We start from the raw sequence: 15167 nt of genomic DNA, 5'->3' as shown, positions 1-15167 counted from the left end.
TTTAATTGATAACTGTGTACAAGCGCACCGTGACGTGTTTGGTACCACTTTCCCACATGATACAAACCTCTCCTGTGCATGTGGATAAGTGTGGGTGGGTCATGTGAGTAGTCCAGACCCAATAAGAAACTATCATCATCTATGGTTGCTGAGACAAAACCGAACCAGGTAACTACAGACCAATAAGCTTGACTTCTATTATATGTAAACTTATGGAAACTATAATAAGATCCAAAATGGAAAATTACCTATATGGTAACAATATCCTGGGAGACAGTCAGCATGGTTTTAGGAAAGGGAGATCGTGTCTAACTAACCTGCTTAATTTTTTTGAGGATAATTGCAAAGCATATGACATGGTTTATTTATTTATTATTATTATTATTATTATTATTATTATTATTTATTTCTTAGCAGACACCCTTATCCAGGGTGACTTACTGTCGTAAACAAAAATACATTTCAAGAATTACAGTACAAGGAATAATACAATTAAGAGCAAGATAAATACAATGACTATGGTTCTAGCAAGTACAAGTATGACAAAATACGATTCAATAACGGAGCAGATAACAGTGTCAGTGATAGTTACATCAGGATATAATTAAATACAAAATACTACAGATTAAATAACACTTGACAGATTACAGTACTCTAAAGTACAGGATTAAATGCAAAAAAAAAAAGAAAAATTTAGATTTTAGATTTCCAGAAAGCTTTTGACAAAGTCTCGCATAAAAGATTAATTCTCAAACTGAACGCAGTAGGGATTCAAGGAAATGCATTCACATGGATTAGGGAGTGGTTAACATGTAGAAAACAGAAAGTACTGATTAGAGGAGAAACCTCAAAATGGAGTGAGGTAACCAGTGGTGTACCACAGGGATCAGTATTAGGTCCTCTGCTATTCCTAATCTACATTAATGATTTAGATTCTGGTATAGTAAGCAAACTTGTTAAATTTGCAGACGACACAAAAATAGGAGGAGTGGCAAACACTGTTGCAGCAGCAAAGGTCATTCAAAATGATCTAGACAGTATTCAGAACTGGGCAGACACATGGCAAATGACATTTAATAGAGAAAAGTGTAAAGTACTGCACGCAGGAAATAAAAATTTGCATTATAAATATCATATGGGAGATACTGAAATTGAAGAAGGAATATATGAAAAAGACCTAAGAGTTTATGTTGACTCAGAAATGTCTTCATCTAGACAATGTGGGGAAGCTATAAAAAAAAGGCCAACAAGATGCTCAGATATATTGTGAGAAGTGTTGAATTTAAATCGAAGGAAGTAATGTTAAAACTTTACAATGCATTAGTAAGACCTCATCTAGAATATTGTGTTCAGTTCTGGTCACCTCGTTACAAAAAGGATATTGCTGCTCTAGAAAGAGTGTAAAGAAGAGCGACCAGAATTATTCCTGGTTTAAAAGGCATGTCATATGCAGACAGGTTAAAAGAATTGAATCTATTCAGTCTTGAACAAAGAAGATCTAATTCAAGCATTCAAAATTCTAAAAAGTATTGACAATGTCGACCCAGGGACTTTTTCGACCTGGAAAAAGAAACAAGGTCCTGGGGTCACAAATGGAGATTAGATAAAGGGGCATTCAGAACAGAAAATAAGAGGCACTTTTTTATATAGAGAATTGTGAGGGTCTGGAACCAACTCCCCAGTAATGTTGTTGAAGCTGACACCCTGGGATCATTCAAGAAGCTGCTTGATGAGATTCTGGGATCAATAAGTTACTAACAACCAAACGAGCAAGATGGGCTGAATGGCCTCCTCTCGTTTGTAAACTTTCTTATGTTCTTATGTTCTTATGAGTGACTTATAGTACCACTGCAGACAGACAGCCTGGCATCGTGAGCTGTCAAGGCTGATTAATGGGCTATCAGAGGCTCATTGAAACAATAGCAATGTCAACAGACAGCTCACTTGAGGAATGCAGACTGATCTAATGAAACTTCAATCCGGCTGCAATTCCCGACTGATAAACACAAATAATACAGCAACATTTAATTGTTATAATATGTATCGGTCAATTTGACAATTTGACCACGCCTGGTCAGAATAGGTATGACAGTATTTTGTCTCACAAATTTTTGCAGCTACGCGATTCTTTCTTTGTCAGGGTAATTAGTACATATACTTAGAAAAAGTCAGGAAAGCACAGCTCCGTATCTTAAACACATGCACAGCAATTTAAATTTAAATTCCAAAAAAGGTCAAAATGACCACCTTTGTCATTCTAGTGTTAAGATAACACTGCTTGGCACAGAAGGCACTTTGGCTTTTCTTTGTTGTTCACCAGAACACTTGTAAATCCAAATTTATCAAAGGTTTGGTCATGAAATATTGCATGAGATTGAGGTCAATGCCAGTCGGAATCACAACCCCATCCATTACAGTCACGAGACATAGTTTGGGAACCGCTGAGCTAGAATGTTAAGTCATCTCAAATCTGTGCTGAATGTTGTAGCTCTACCAAAGGCAACCCGTCCTCAACAGCATAACGTGCCAAACTATATAAACAAAATAGAGAGGAAAAGTATAACTGACTGGAATAGTATAACTTGATCATCTAATTTATAATAGTATAACTCAACAATGGGTTTGCTGTCAATGACTGCAAACATCACACACAAGACAAGGAGAAACAGTTCTCCCAAACTTTCATTTAAACAGTCTTTACAGTTTTGTGAAAAAGCCCTGTAGTAACTTGTCACTTTATATTGTTCAGCCTCATCCAAACAATATAAAGGAGCAGTGAATACAGCTTTTCATGTACACCCCTCCCTGTGTGCATTATGTATATTGTATCATTTTTATTATTTAAAATGGCCAACGTGCCGTTCATTTTGTAAAGTGTTTTTTTTTTTTTTGTTTAAATCTTTTATTTACTTTATACTAAATCAGCACATCAGCGCTTTCATACCCCAGGCTTGTGTTCCTGGTCTGACATCACTTACAAGCTATCCTGTCCACATGGTAAAAGCAGGTACTCTGAGCTGTGTGAGGTACCACATTTCCACTGCTAGTTATCTTTTTTACTGACACATCGCATGAGAATGAGGTTAATGCCAGTCTGAATCGCAACTCCATCCATTACAGCCACGACCCCTGCTCCACAGTAGACAATGCATGCAGGGTGAACGATGCCAGCATTGGAGGGACTATTTCATTAGGTTCTGTATTTAAAATGAAATCCTGCTTATTAATTCACTTAGATTTCCTGCTGAAACTGCTCATAGAATCCAAAGAGTTTATTTAGATGCTCAGCCTTTCATGCTATTTAAACTAATGTCATCAGGAATAACAGGTGGGGTTTTTCAGATTAAAGCAGACACACTTAGGGGAGATCTGATTGTATCGGAAATGCCTATTTTGTTTCTGTATCATAAGTGTCATGTGTATGCATCAATGGTCACACAATCTGTCACATACAATCTGTGAACATATTGCATAATTTGACTTGCATTAACATAACGTTGGGGGGATATTGAATTGTCACGTATTGATACTGAACAGTGCTATTATCCACTAGGGGCTGCACTATCCTTTTCAATTGCACCTTGTTTGGTTTTGTTTGTTAATATTCAATTAACTTTACATTTACAATTTGGCCCACTCAGGCAAAATGAAAATACAGAAATCAACTTAAAATGCCTAATTCCAGGTTTATGAGAAATTTGAGATATACAGCAGTGTGCACATGTATTAGAACACCCCATTGCTTCTGTAGTTTTGATTTGTTGCGCATATGAAATCAAACCACTGGAACTGAAAACTTTGGAAAATTGTCAATAGACAAATTAGCGATGATGTCTTTAATAGGCCACACATGCAATTAATTTAAAATAAAAAGAGAAAAGGAACACACAGCCACAAATGGTAAAATGCTCGAGACGTTGTTTAAGATGCCTAATTAAAGCACAAAGTGGTCTAACATTTTCACACATGAGTGCCTATTGTTTCTATATCACTGAAATTGAAATTCTCACACCCAGGGGTTTTCATGCAGGCAGGTATATAAAGGATATAAATGGCGAATCTTGAGGTGTTCTAATACATTTGCACATGACTGTATATAACTTGCAGAAGAATAGTACCAGTAGGTCTTGGCTGCAGTATCCTGATCCCTCAGCATTGCTTCTGCAGTATTCTATTAACAGACAATAAGACAGTGTCAATAACTTGTATTTTTACATTGCGTCTTTACTTGTGTCCACTAGGGGAAGCTGCACCTCTTAGAAGTTATAAGCCCTTTTTAACATGCTATACGCACACGCAAATCTGCCCCATAAACGGTATGGAAAACTGTTTTATTCGACTTGTTACTCACATGAGTTTGCTCGACAGAGGTGGTTTTAGTTTTTTCTCGCTGCGAAATTGTATTCGACATTTGCATGGAAAACTGTAGCGAGTGTATTTCTGGTCCTAGCGCCATTCCTTATCCTATTCAAGTGAAGTCAAGCTGTCTACTGCACATGCTCTTAGCCCAAGTGATCATAAAAACAAACCTTAAATGATTATTAAATGAAACTAGATGGTAACTTTACAAGTCAAGTTGTGGGGCTTGCTTTATTGGGAAAGTGGTCAAAGTAGCTGATTTGTGTCAAAAGTCACCTTGTTTACTAATTGCCTCATGCTTGGAATGTGCTAGAATTTGAAATTTCACAAAGTTCTATGACGGTTAATTCAACAGAGGGAAGAAGCCGACTGAAGTTGATGTGGTTACTAAAACAGCTGTACCTCTTGATTGGTAGATGCCATTCCTGTTTTGATTTCAGATTTGAATAGCACAGAAGTAGAGGAAGATTCCATATACTCTAACTTTTTGTCTTACTTGTTGGGAAAGTGGTCAAAGTAGCTGATTTGTGTCAAAAGTTACATCGTTTACAGTAAATAGGATGTTGGAAGTCTGGGAGTTTTTAAACAATGGGGAGCTTTAGAATGTTGAAAAAGTCCCATTAAAGTGAATGAAGATGGACCAAAAAAGGACAAAAAGCTTAATAGTTTAAAAAGTATAAAATATATCAAAAAGTTGTATACAAGCACACTATTCCAGACCGGTCTACACGTTTTAAAGTTTGAACGGCGTTTCTAGCTTAAACGGTGTAAGAGGAGCAGAGTGTCACAGAAGAAGATGGAAGATTTAAAGTGGAGACTCTTGAAGATTTAAAGTGGAGACTCTTGCTTCTCAAGCCCCTCTAATGATGTTGCCTCTGAAACGACAGCGTAATGCTGCAATATTCCACGCATTTTTAACATTTGCATTACCTATAGCAGATATTGTGTATCCACTAGCCATGCAATGATGGCAAAAGTCCCTTGACTTGTTTACGTGTTTTAAATTCAACTCTTCTGCCCATTCATTAGTTTTTATTTATTTCAAGTTATTTATTATTTTTGTTTTACTAAAAATGGTTTGTTTCAAAGAAAAGTTTTTTTGTATTGCTGTTTTATTTAAGAAAATGTTTCTCAAAAATCTTTTTCTAACAAGCCAAGAACTAAATGGAAGAAAGTTGTTTTTAGTAGTTATTTTATTTATGAAGATGTAAAATAATTGCCATTTTTCATTTATTTTTTATAACAAGTTTAGACCATTGATAATTAAAGTGGTGTAAACTTCATTTTCTCACAAGTTATCTGAGTGTGTATTGACGCTCGTTTAAAGTTGCGATGCTCCATTTTAACAGGATTTCTTGTTTTCCCTTGAGCCTCTGGGTCAGTTGGAGCTTGTGTATCACACCTGGGCTCACTAATAATTACAGGTGCAGCAGCCTCGTCTTTGCTGCCACCGTCTCTGTTTAATCATTGTAACGGTGGTGATAGCTGGCACAGCAACAGCAAAACGAGGAGATTTTCCATGCAGGGGTCCATCGCAAAGAAACGAAGGTATTTTTACACACAGGTTTTTCTCACAGGTTTTAGCGTGTTTACTTGGTAGATTAGTGAGCGAGTAAGAAATTATCATGGGAAATCACCTAGCGAATATATTTCACATGAGTAAGCCGAAAACTTTGTGCCACATGCAAATTAGGCTATGACGACATTAAACGTCACAGGAACCCTCTTCTATTGGATGGAATCTGCATTAGTTAGAAAACTGTTCTTTTCCTCCTATGTCGCTGCTGTTTATGTAGCAATTTTACCGAGTAAATTATAAACTCACTCGATACACGGATGGAAAGAGGGCTATAGTGACACTACAGATAAGAGACTGGCTATGGGGATTTAACCCCAAAACAGTTCAAAGTAATATGTGTGTAGTTGTACTGTAACCCGAGGGCTGAAGCTGAAATAGCTTGTATGGAAGGGGTACAGACTGATATAAATTAACAAGGAAATGTTAGTTACAGTAACAAGAACCATGAGGAAATACAAAAATAATGACTGAAAAACACAGCAAACCTCATTCCTGTGCCTACAGACAAACCGAACAATAAAACAATCATATTAATACGAATTAATAATAATAATTAAAAAATGCAAATACAGTACATTGCAGGGGAAGACCACACAGTCATTGTGGAAATAAATAAATCGATTCTTCAACAAGCAACCCCTTTGTTTTGCCATTGCTGATCCACTCTGATGTCTTGTAGCAGCTGAAGCAGCGTGCCTGTCCTTGCTGCTGTGCTCTCTAAAAAGCAAGGGTTCTTCGAGGGTTCCTCAAGGAACCTTAGGGTTCTATTGCAAGTTTTTTTTTTTCTCAGTAAGGGTTCGTTTGGGGACCTCTGGTTGCTCTGTCTAATATAATATCGCAAAGGGTTCATTTTAGAACCCTTTATATCAATACATTGTAAATTGTGCTCTACAATATTGTTGTGCAAACCGCAATTTTTAATACACAATACATGATGAGAGAAAAAGTCTGTCATAAAAAGGTAAACACAATAAATGGTTATAATTTTGTACACGGTATTGAGAGGAAATCAAAGAGCAGATCATATTTTGCCAAATATTTAACTAGAATTTATAATAGTATATGTATGTATAATATATGCATTGTAGTTTATAGCTTCCATTTGTATCCATCTTGAACAGAACCTTTAATTGGATAAATATGGATGAAAAAACAATACGACGTTCAACACGATAATAAAACCTCAGGGCAAGATGCCCCTGCACAACACAATACAATAAATAAATAAATAAATAAATAAATAAATAAAATAAAATACATTATGCGTTCTTAATTTACAATTCAAATTCGCTGCAAATTTGTTAAGGTGTGTTTTATTTTTCCACACGATACGTTACTCTTTACATCTTAATCATTTGTAAAACAAAAATCACATTTAACAACACATGTATGAAACACACTAACTAACATGTTCTGCTTTGTGTTTATTTATTATATTGCTGGTAAAAGGCTGTTTGAAATGTTTTTAATACTGAATGTAGAAAAAGCGCGGTCCGCGAGGAAATGCCCCAGCAACAGCGGGCGCCCTCTCGACCAATCAGCTGCCAGCGCAACCCGCAGCGCGAGGCAGGTGTTCAACGTTTCTTCACAGGACGGGAGATCTTTCTTCACGACGAGAAGCAGCTTTCTGAGAGGCGAGTAAAACCTTTTAATAACGCTAATTATCTTCATTTGTGTGAATCAATGAACAATATCAAATAAAGACTCACAGACAGCTGAAGAACATCCACGAGTAAAAAAAAAAAAAGAAAGAAAAAAAAGGTTATTTTGCTTGTGTTAATGATGCGGGTCAATGAGAGAATTTCTGAGGTAATTTTTTTTGTTAATTAAATCTGATAACGATAATCAATTGGCCTGAACTGAGAGAGGAAAAAGGAAAATATACTTATGATACAGAGTGCTGTGCTAGTCACTGAATATACATTATGGAAAATGAAGACAAAAAAAACATAGACAGACACTAAAAACAAATGTAATGTTATTTTGCTGATGAGAGGTAATGTTACATTTAGCCATGGTGTGCCAATATATTACATTCATTTAGAGGTTTAAGCATTTTACAAGTACCGTGTATTCCAAATAATTGCATATCTGATAATTGCATATTCCTTTGAACTTGATAAAAGTGAAGCACATTTCTTATTAAAATGCACATGCTGTAGATTGCTGTTAATTGCATATCCCATGTGCCTAGCAATTGTATGCATTTAACCACAATAAGCAATTATAAGGAACTTATATATACAATTTAACTGTACATTCACAACTGTATGCAATTGTCAGGTATACAATTAAAAGTACCTGTATTACATTGTATAAATTACTGATAATTGCATACTCTGGTTAATTGCATAACACTTTGAGGCACAGTCTATGTAATTAACAAGGATCTACCATAACATGACTTAACACAATGTGCCTCGTATTATTAAGTTGGATTTCAGTAATACTTGCATGAATTGTCTCTTAATAAATTCAGCAAATATTGAACATTTCACCAGCCTAACTGGTTTTTTTTTTTACAATTATAAAAACAGGAACTTGTGCGCTCATATTAAAAAACAATATTTTCACTTTCTCTCAGGAGATTTTTTTGCATTCGTCTGTAACAGTCTTCAGGAACACAAATGTACTTTTTTTTTTGTAAAAAAAAATAAAATGTATATCACTTTTGTACATGTATTTACATATGTATATTCACTTATGTCTTTTTCTTATAAAGTGCAGGGTTTGAAACGTTAATCTCGAGCCATGTAATTGCACACTTACAGTAAATTACAGGAGGTGCCTGGGCCTATAGTCACCATAAGATTGAAACCCTCACACATTCGTGGGGGTGGAGGTATATCTAGCACATCAACATACTGGACATGTGTTTGCCTAACACAGCACATCATGACTGTCCAAACAGATTTATAATACCACTGGGGTGTTTCCAGTGATTTAGGGGGTTGTTTGTTATAAACCCTTCAATTGTGTTTTTTCATTTCTTTTTTTTAATCATGTCCTTCATACAATTCAGTCTTGACTGATAGTTTTACAATGTGAACTCACAATGTTTTACCAAACCTATCTAGAATTGACCGTGCGCACTTGTGTGCACTGAGTATGGTTTGACTATGATTGTATTTTTCATTTAGTTTTTACCATACTGTGCTGTTGCAGTATATACTGCAGTACACTTCATAAAGAGGCCGCTCAGACTCCTCCACTAAGTGGCTTTCTAAAGATGATTGACTGGCATGTTTGGTATCAAACTGCTCAGCTCAATCTCCCCTTTTCAGAATCCCCTCTTGGCAGTTTAACAGGGGGTGCAGGGGCTGCATTCCAGTATTCAGGCTCAATTTAAACCCTGCCTGCCTTCACTTCCTCTCACTAACCACAGTCACTTATTTCTTTCTCAGAAACGAATGTAGAGCTGACTGACCACAGAAAAGGAGAAGTTTGTTCTGTTTTTGCGATGACATCTGCAGTGAACAGCACTATGAGGTACAGTTTCTATCTATATCACTATCACTTTTCCTACATCTTGTGAACCCTATTTCTACACTGAGCCTGACTCCATCACCTGCTTTCACCACTAAGCCACGAAACAGAATTTGGTAATGCTCCTAAAACAGTTTAGAAGTAATGTATCTTTTGCTGAATGGTTAGTTTTCTAAATTATTTCCAATTCAGGTTTTCTGTCATTAATATTCAATTTATGAACAGGACTTTCAACATTCAGTTTATTCATTTGGTCTGGTTTGTTCGTGTCTTGTTTAGTTTCAAAGTCAGTACTGGCATTTAATGTATTTGTCACCATTCCTTGACCATTCATGTGTAAGTAAAATTAAAAATTGCTTCCAAGATTTGTTTATTCATTGATGCAAGCAGATGATGGCTGCAGAAGTCAATGCTCAGTTCTTTTGATTATCAGTGATTTCATATGCTTGTGTAGCAGGTGTTCAATTTAAAAGTACTAATGTAGCCTGACTACGCCAGAGTGGAGACTCACTCACTAAGTACGGGGGCAATTACCCACACGCACAGGTGATTTATTTAGTGCTGGAAGGGGTGCGTAACAACACGAGACAGGGAGAACAAGCAACCAGAACAACTGAGTTTTAAAAGGTTTATTTTGGGCAGTTCAATAAACACACAAAGCAACTAACATAATATTAAAACAATAAAATTATGTAGTCTAAAATCGGGAGCTTTGCATATTAAAATAAAATCAAAACACAAAAGATAAAATATACAAAGCACTATCACGAAGCCCACATAATAAAAAGTCTGAAGCTTTGTATATGAAAATAAAATACAATAAAACAAAAAAAACCACCACTACAATACAGAATTGATTACACAAGAATACACAGATAAAAAGGGATTACAAATCACTTATGTCCACATTTAAAACTGATGCGATCTCTCGACCATGTGGAGGATTTAGTGCAGCGACGAAGTTTAAAAAAAAAAAGTCCAATCTCAGATGGAATTGCGGTTTCCACAAGAAGGAGATATGGAGGACTGGAACGCCGACGCAGCCTAGAAATCCTGGTAGTTTCGTTTGTTTCCTTAAAATCAAGAGAGTAGCAGCAGCAGCATCAGTACCTGTGTATCGCTCTCACATTAAAACAAGCCCAAAAACAACACCAACCTTGAAATCAAGAGAGTAGCAGCAGCAGCATCAGTACCTGTGTATCGCTCTCACATTAAAACAAGCCCAAAAACAACACCAACCTTGAAATCAAGAGAGTAGCAGCAGCAGCATCAGTACCTGTGTATCGCTCTCACATTAAAACAAGCCCAAAAACAACACCAACCTTGAAATCAAGAGAGTAGCAGCAGCAGCATCAGTACCTGTGTATCGCTCTCACATTAAAACAAGCTCAAAAACAACACCAACCTTGAAATCAAGAGACCAGCAGCAGCAGCATCAGTACCTGTGTATCGCTCTCACATTAAAACAAGCCCAAAAACAACACCAACCTTGAAATCAAGAGACCAGCAGCAGCAGCATCAGTACCTGTGTATCGCTCTCACATTAAAACAAGCCCAAAAACAACACCAACCTTGAAATCAAGAGAGTAGCAGCATCAGCATCAGCATCAGCATCAGCATCAGCATCAGTATTTGTGTATCGCTGCTGTTGTATTGATGAATCTGGCTTTTAAAGCCGTCCCAGATAATCAACAGGTGTACATCATTAGCAAGCAGCTGGTTAATAATCGGGGGATGATTAGCGGTGACAAAAAGTGCAACTACACAAAATACTACCCGAGAATAATCAAAACAAAAACAAACAGTGCAATGAATAAAATAAATAACTTGTTCTCTACATAATAGAATAAATCAAAACATACAAGTGCTCAAAAGAAAACGCGATCAAATAAATAAGTGTGCCAACAAGAATAAAGAAAACAACTATTACTAATAAAGTGCAGCTTTACACTTGTGTTCTTCTCATACCTGATGTTACGGCTGACAAAGATGGAGAGAGGGGAAGCAAATACATCTACTGCAGGTGTGTGCAGCTCAGTTATTTCTAATAGTTTTAAGTATAGATATTAGACGAATGCCAATTTGTCTGTGCTGCACTTACTGGCTTACAGATGAAGCTGCTTCTCAGAAAGAAGAAGAGGTTTTAGTGTAAAAATACAAATTCACACACTGAACTCATCTGCAGTATCCTGTGAAATCACCAGCATATCTTTGTAACAGTAGCTGGTGACCAGTTAGCACTTTTGAGATAAAAAAAATAGCATCACTGGGAGGAACTGTGAAGCGCTGCCAGCGTTTAAGGAAATTAAGGTTTTCTATGAAGATCAGTTCTGTTGCAGTTTCGTTTAGTTCCAGGCAGAATGCGGGCTGGGAAACTCTACATTGTGATGTGTAAGTACTGCGATCCAATACTTTAACACAAATCCAGCAGCATGCCTCCCTGGTGAGGGATTGATGGCTTGAAAGAGTCTGGCTTGTCAGTTTCAGGTGGTTTTTAAAAGGGGATGTTGGAGCTGGCTCTGTACTGTACTGAATTAAAGCAGTTGTGTTTCATTAACAACAGTGATGAGCAAAAGCTATACTATAGTGGTCAGCAATCACCATAAAAGAGATCAGTTCTTTGGTTTCAAACCTTTTTCATGGCTTAGAGATTGTATTTAACTGTGTTGAGGCATGTGAGCTTATCATTATCCAGCTTGCTCTGTCTGCTAAAGAAGCTTCTTAAGTGATGTGTGTGTGTGTGTGTGTGTGTGTGTGTGTGTGTGTGTGTGTGTGATGAGGATGGTCGAAAAGCTTTCTGAAAGGCTAATTTAATCTACTTTAACATTGCTTCAAGAACATTCACCTTTAATGTGATTTTTGCATAGCACTTGCTGCCTCTGGTGGTCAAATGTTGTAACTGCAGTATTCTAGATGGGGCTTGTCATGTAACTGCGGAGAGTTAGGCACTGCTTTGAAGCAAAAGGCAAATATTCAGAGAGGAATACATTTCAAGGAATAAAAATAGTAAGAAAAGAAACTACAATAATTGAACTGCTCCTTCCTGGAAGGAATTTGTTTCTTGACAGTATTATACTGTTATAATTACTCCTCTTAGAAAATTGTCGTTTTCATGCAGACTCTAAATTAGGCACAAAATTAGGTAAAAGCACAAAAGCTCAGAGCTTTCTAAGGGTTGCATTTGTTACAGGATTTTCAGAGTCTGATGACTGAGTAATAGATGTGAGAGGAATGAACTGCACTGTGTTGTAATGTGTGGCAATGTGTTTCTCTGCATACCTGAACAGACAATATTCATAACCATCACATGTGGTCCAGATCAAAATGTCCACGTGTGTTGTAAGGAAACACTTGCAGACTATAGTAACATTTATTCTAGCTTTGTTATCTAAAATCAACATTTGCTCTTTTGCTACAATGCAAGATTAGGGTTGCGTTCAATAGGCAGAGCGCTCCAGAGGTGGCTGTGGTGTAATTTCCCCACATATTGGACTTTTTGACCAACATATGTGTATGCATTCTTTTTCATAAAAGAAAATCTGATAGTTAATTTAAATTAACAGCGTAATTATTTTTGTTTTTCCTTTTAAACGCAGTGAATCTGCAGCATCTCATGCAACATTCGATACGCTCAGCGAGTTATTGTTTGTTTGGCCGGCCTCACAGTAATGAATATTTTCTTAACTGGACGAATAGCGCTGTGTTAAAGGTGAACTACATGTGACGCTTTTTATTTTTATTTGTATATATAGTTTTGCTATTTCTGCGAGATTAAGCTTCACTGTGTATCTCGGCTGAAAAAGCACAGCAGTATAGGCTACACCAAAAACTCTGAACCCTTTTTTCATGGCAGAAAGGGGACGTTAGAATAAGAGAACTTTAGTAAAATGACGTACTTTTGCAGCCTTACATCTCGTTCTAACCAAGAGCACATTATAAACAAAATGATATATGAAGAACCAAAACAGTAGTACTTCAATTGCAGACTTTGCACAGGAACAGAAACGGCAGATGCAGGAGCTCATGGAAATGCAGAAGGTTTCAAAACAAAAGAAACTGCTAAAGTCATTCACAGATGCATTCAAAGAATCGTTGAAGAAATCATTACTTTGAAAAGTTTTTATTTATTTGCTGTATACAAATGTAAAAAGAAAATGTTGAAAAAATAAATTGTGCTATTCTTGGAAGGTTTTTTATTTTTTATTTTGCTGTACAACAACACTTACCTACAGTAGAAACCTCTTAATTGCAAGAGTAAACTGCACTGTAGCCACCTGGAAATAAAACATGCGCTATGCAACAAAAACTCTCTTTAAAAAATGGAACTTTTGCATTCTGTTTTATACTTAATTTATAAAATCAAATAAAATGGCTGCCAATTTAACATATAGGCAGAGACAACAACCTGGTTTTCAAAAGGGGCGATGCAATCATAGACCGTCCTATATTTTTAAAGCCGGGTTAAGGTAAGTAAATAATTTACTTCTATATTTAAAGGTTATAAAAGCGGACACACTGTATTTTACCTAATTTACTGTATCTGAAAGCTACTTTACTGTCAAATCACATTTCACAAATTTGTGTAGTTGACAGTCGTTAATAATAAAATAATATGCACACATTTTTGCATAAATGCTCATATTTTGAACTGGTGGGTTCTAATTAAAATATTAAACTCATTTACCTGTACATACTGTACCCACCGTGTAGATAAATGTATTTTAAATAGCTAAATTCTTATTAATGACTGAAATGTTCCATTACATTATGTTAAAGGAAGTATAACTTACAGTGTTATTTTAAACTATGAAACGACATGGTTCTAGGAACCCCCCAAAAAATTATAACATTTGAAAACAACTCAGTGCTTACTTTAATTTATAAGCAAATAAAACCTTACACACATGTATTATAATTCATATTTTTTTCCAGATATTTACCCTTAATTTTAAATGTACAAATGTAAGGGCAGCAGTGTGGAGTGGTGGTTAGGGCTCTGGACTCTTGACTGGAGGGTCATGGGTTCAATCCCCAGTGCGGGACACTGCTGCTGTACCCTTGAGCAAGGTACTTTACCTAGATTGCTCCAGTAAAAACCCAACTGTATAAATGGGTAATTGTATGTAAAAATAATGTGATATCTCGTAACAATTTTAAGGTGCCCTGGATAAGAGTGTCTGCTAATTAATAATAATAATAATAATAATAATAATGTTATACACCTATGAATTGTAATAAAAATATCAACAACTTACCAGTCTGGCTTCAACTGTTGCTCCGCTTCCACTGTACACCTGTGTAATGGCAACACAATGTCTGGGATAACTGGGGGGGGGGTAATTGATGAAACATGGAAAAGTAACAGCATCCTAATCCATAGTGGGCCCATCAAGGTCCCCCCCTCCCCTGTGGGTACATAACAAGCGTTGTTTATTTTAAACGTTCAGGAAAAAAAACTTTAATGATCACTTTTGTTTTTGCCCGGCTCTCATGGGCCCCGGGGAAAGATCTCCGTCCTCTCCGTCCTCTCCGCCCTCTCCGTCCTCTCCGCTCTCTCCGTCCTCTCCGTCCTCTCCGTCCTCTCTGTCCTCTCCGTCCTCTCCGTCCTCTCCGTCCTCTCCGTCCTCTCCGTCCTCTCCGCTCTCTCCGTCCTCTCCGTCCTCTCCGTCCTCTCCGCCCTCTCTGTCCTCTCCGTCCTCTCCGTCCTCTCCGCCCTCTCCGTCCTCTCCGCTCTCTCCGTCCT

At 36.8% G+C, this 15167-nt stretch overlaps 1 protein-coding gene across 1 annotated transcript in view; it reads left to right on the top strand.

The window, feature by feature from the left end:
* The first annotated feature begins 11536 nt into the window (after nt 1–11536).
* Nucleotides 11537–15167, top strand: part of LOC117410236 (Fc receptor-like protein 5) — a 50324-nt gene continuing 46693 nt past the window's right edge. Inside the window, exon 1 of the mRNA XM_059018384.1 lies at nt 11537–11815. Coding sequence (XP_058874367.1) covers nt 11785–11815 — 31 coding nt within the window. The 5' untranslated portion in view covers nt 11537–11784. The remainder of the gene's footprint in view (nt 11816–15167) is intronic.

This window comes from Acipenser ruthenus, chromosome 59 (assembly GCF_902713425.1).
Source record: "Acipenser ruthenus chromosome 59, fAciRut3.2 maternal haplotype, whole genome shotgun sequence".
Lineage (NCBI taxonomy): Eukaryota > Metazoa > Chordata > Actinopteri > Acipenseriformes > Acipenseridae > Acipenser > Acipenser ruthenus.
This window is presented reverse-complemented; position numbering and strand designations above follow the sequence as displayed.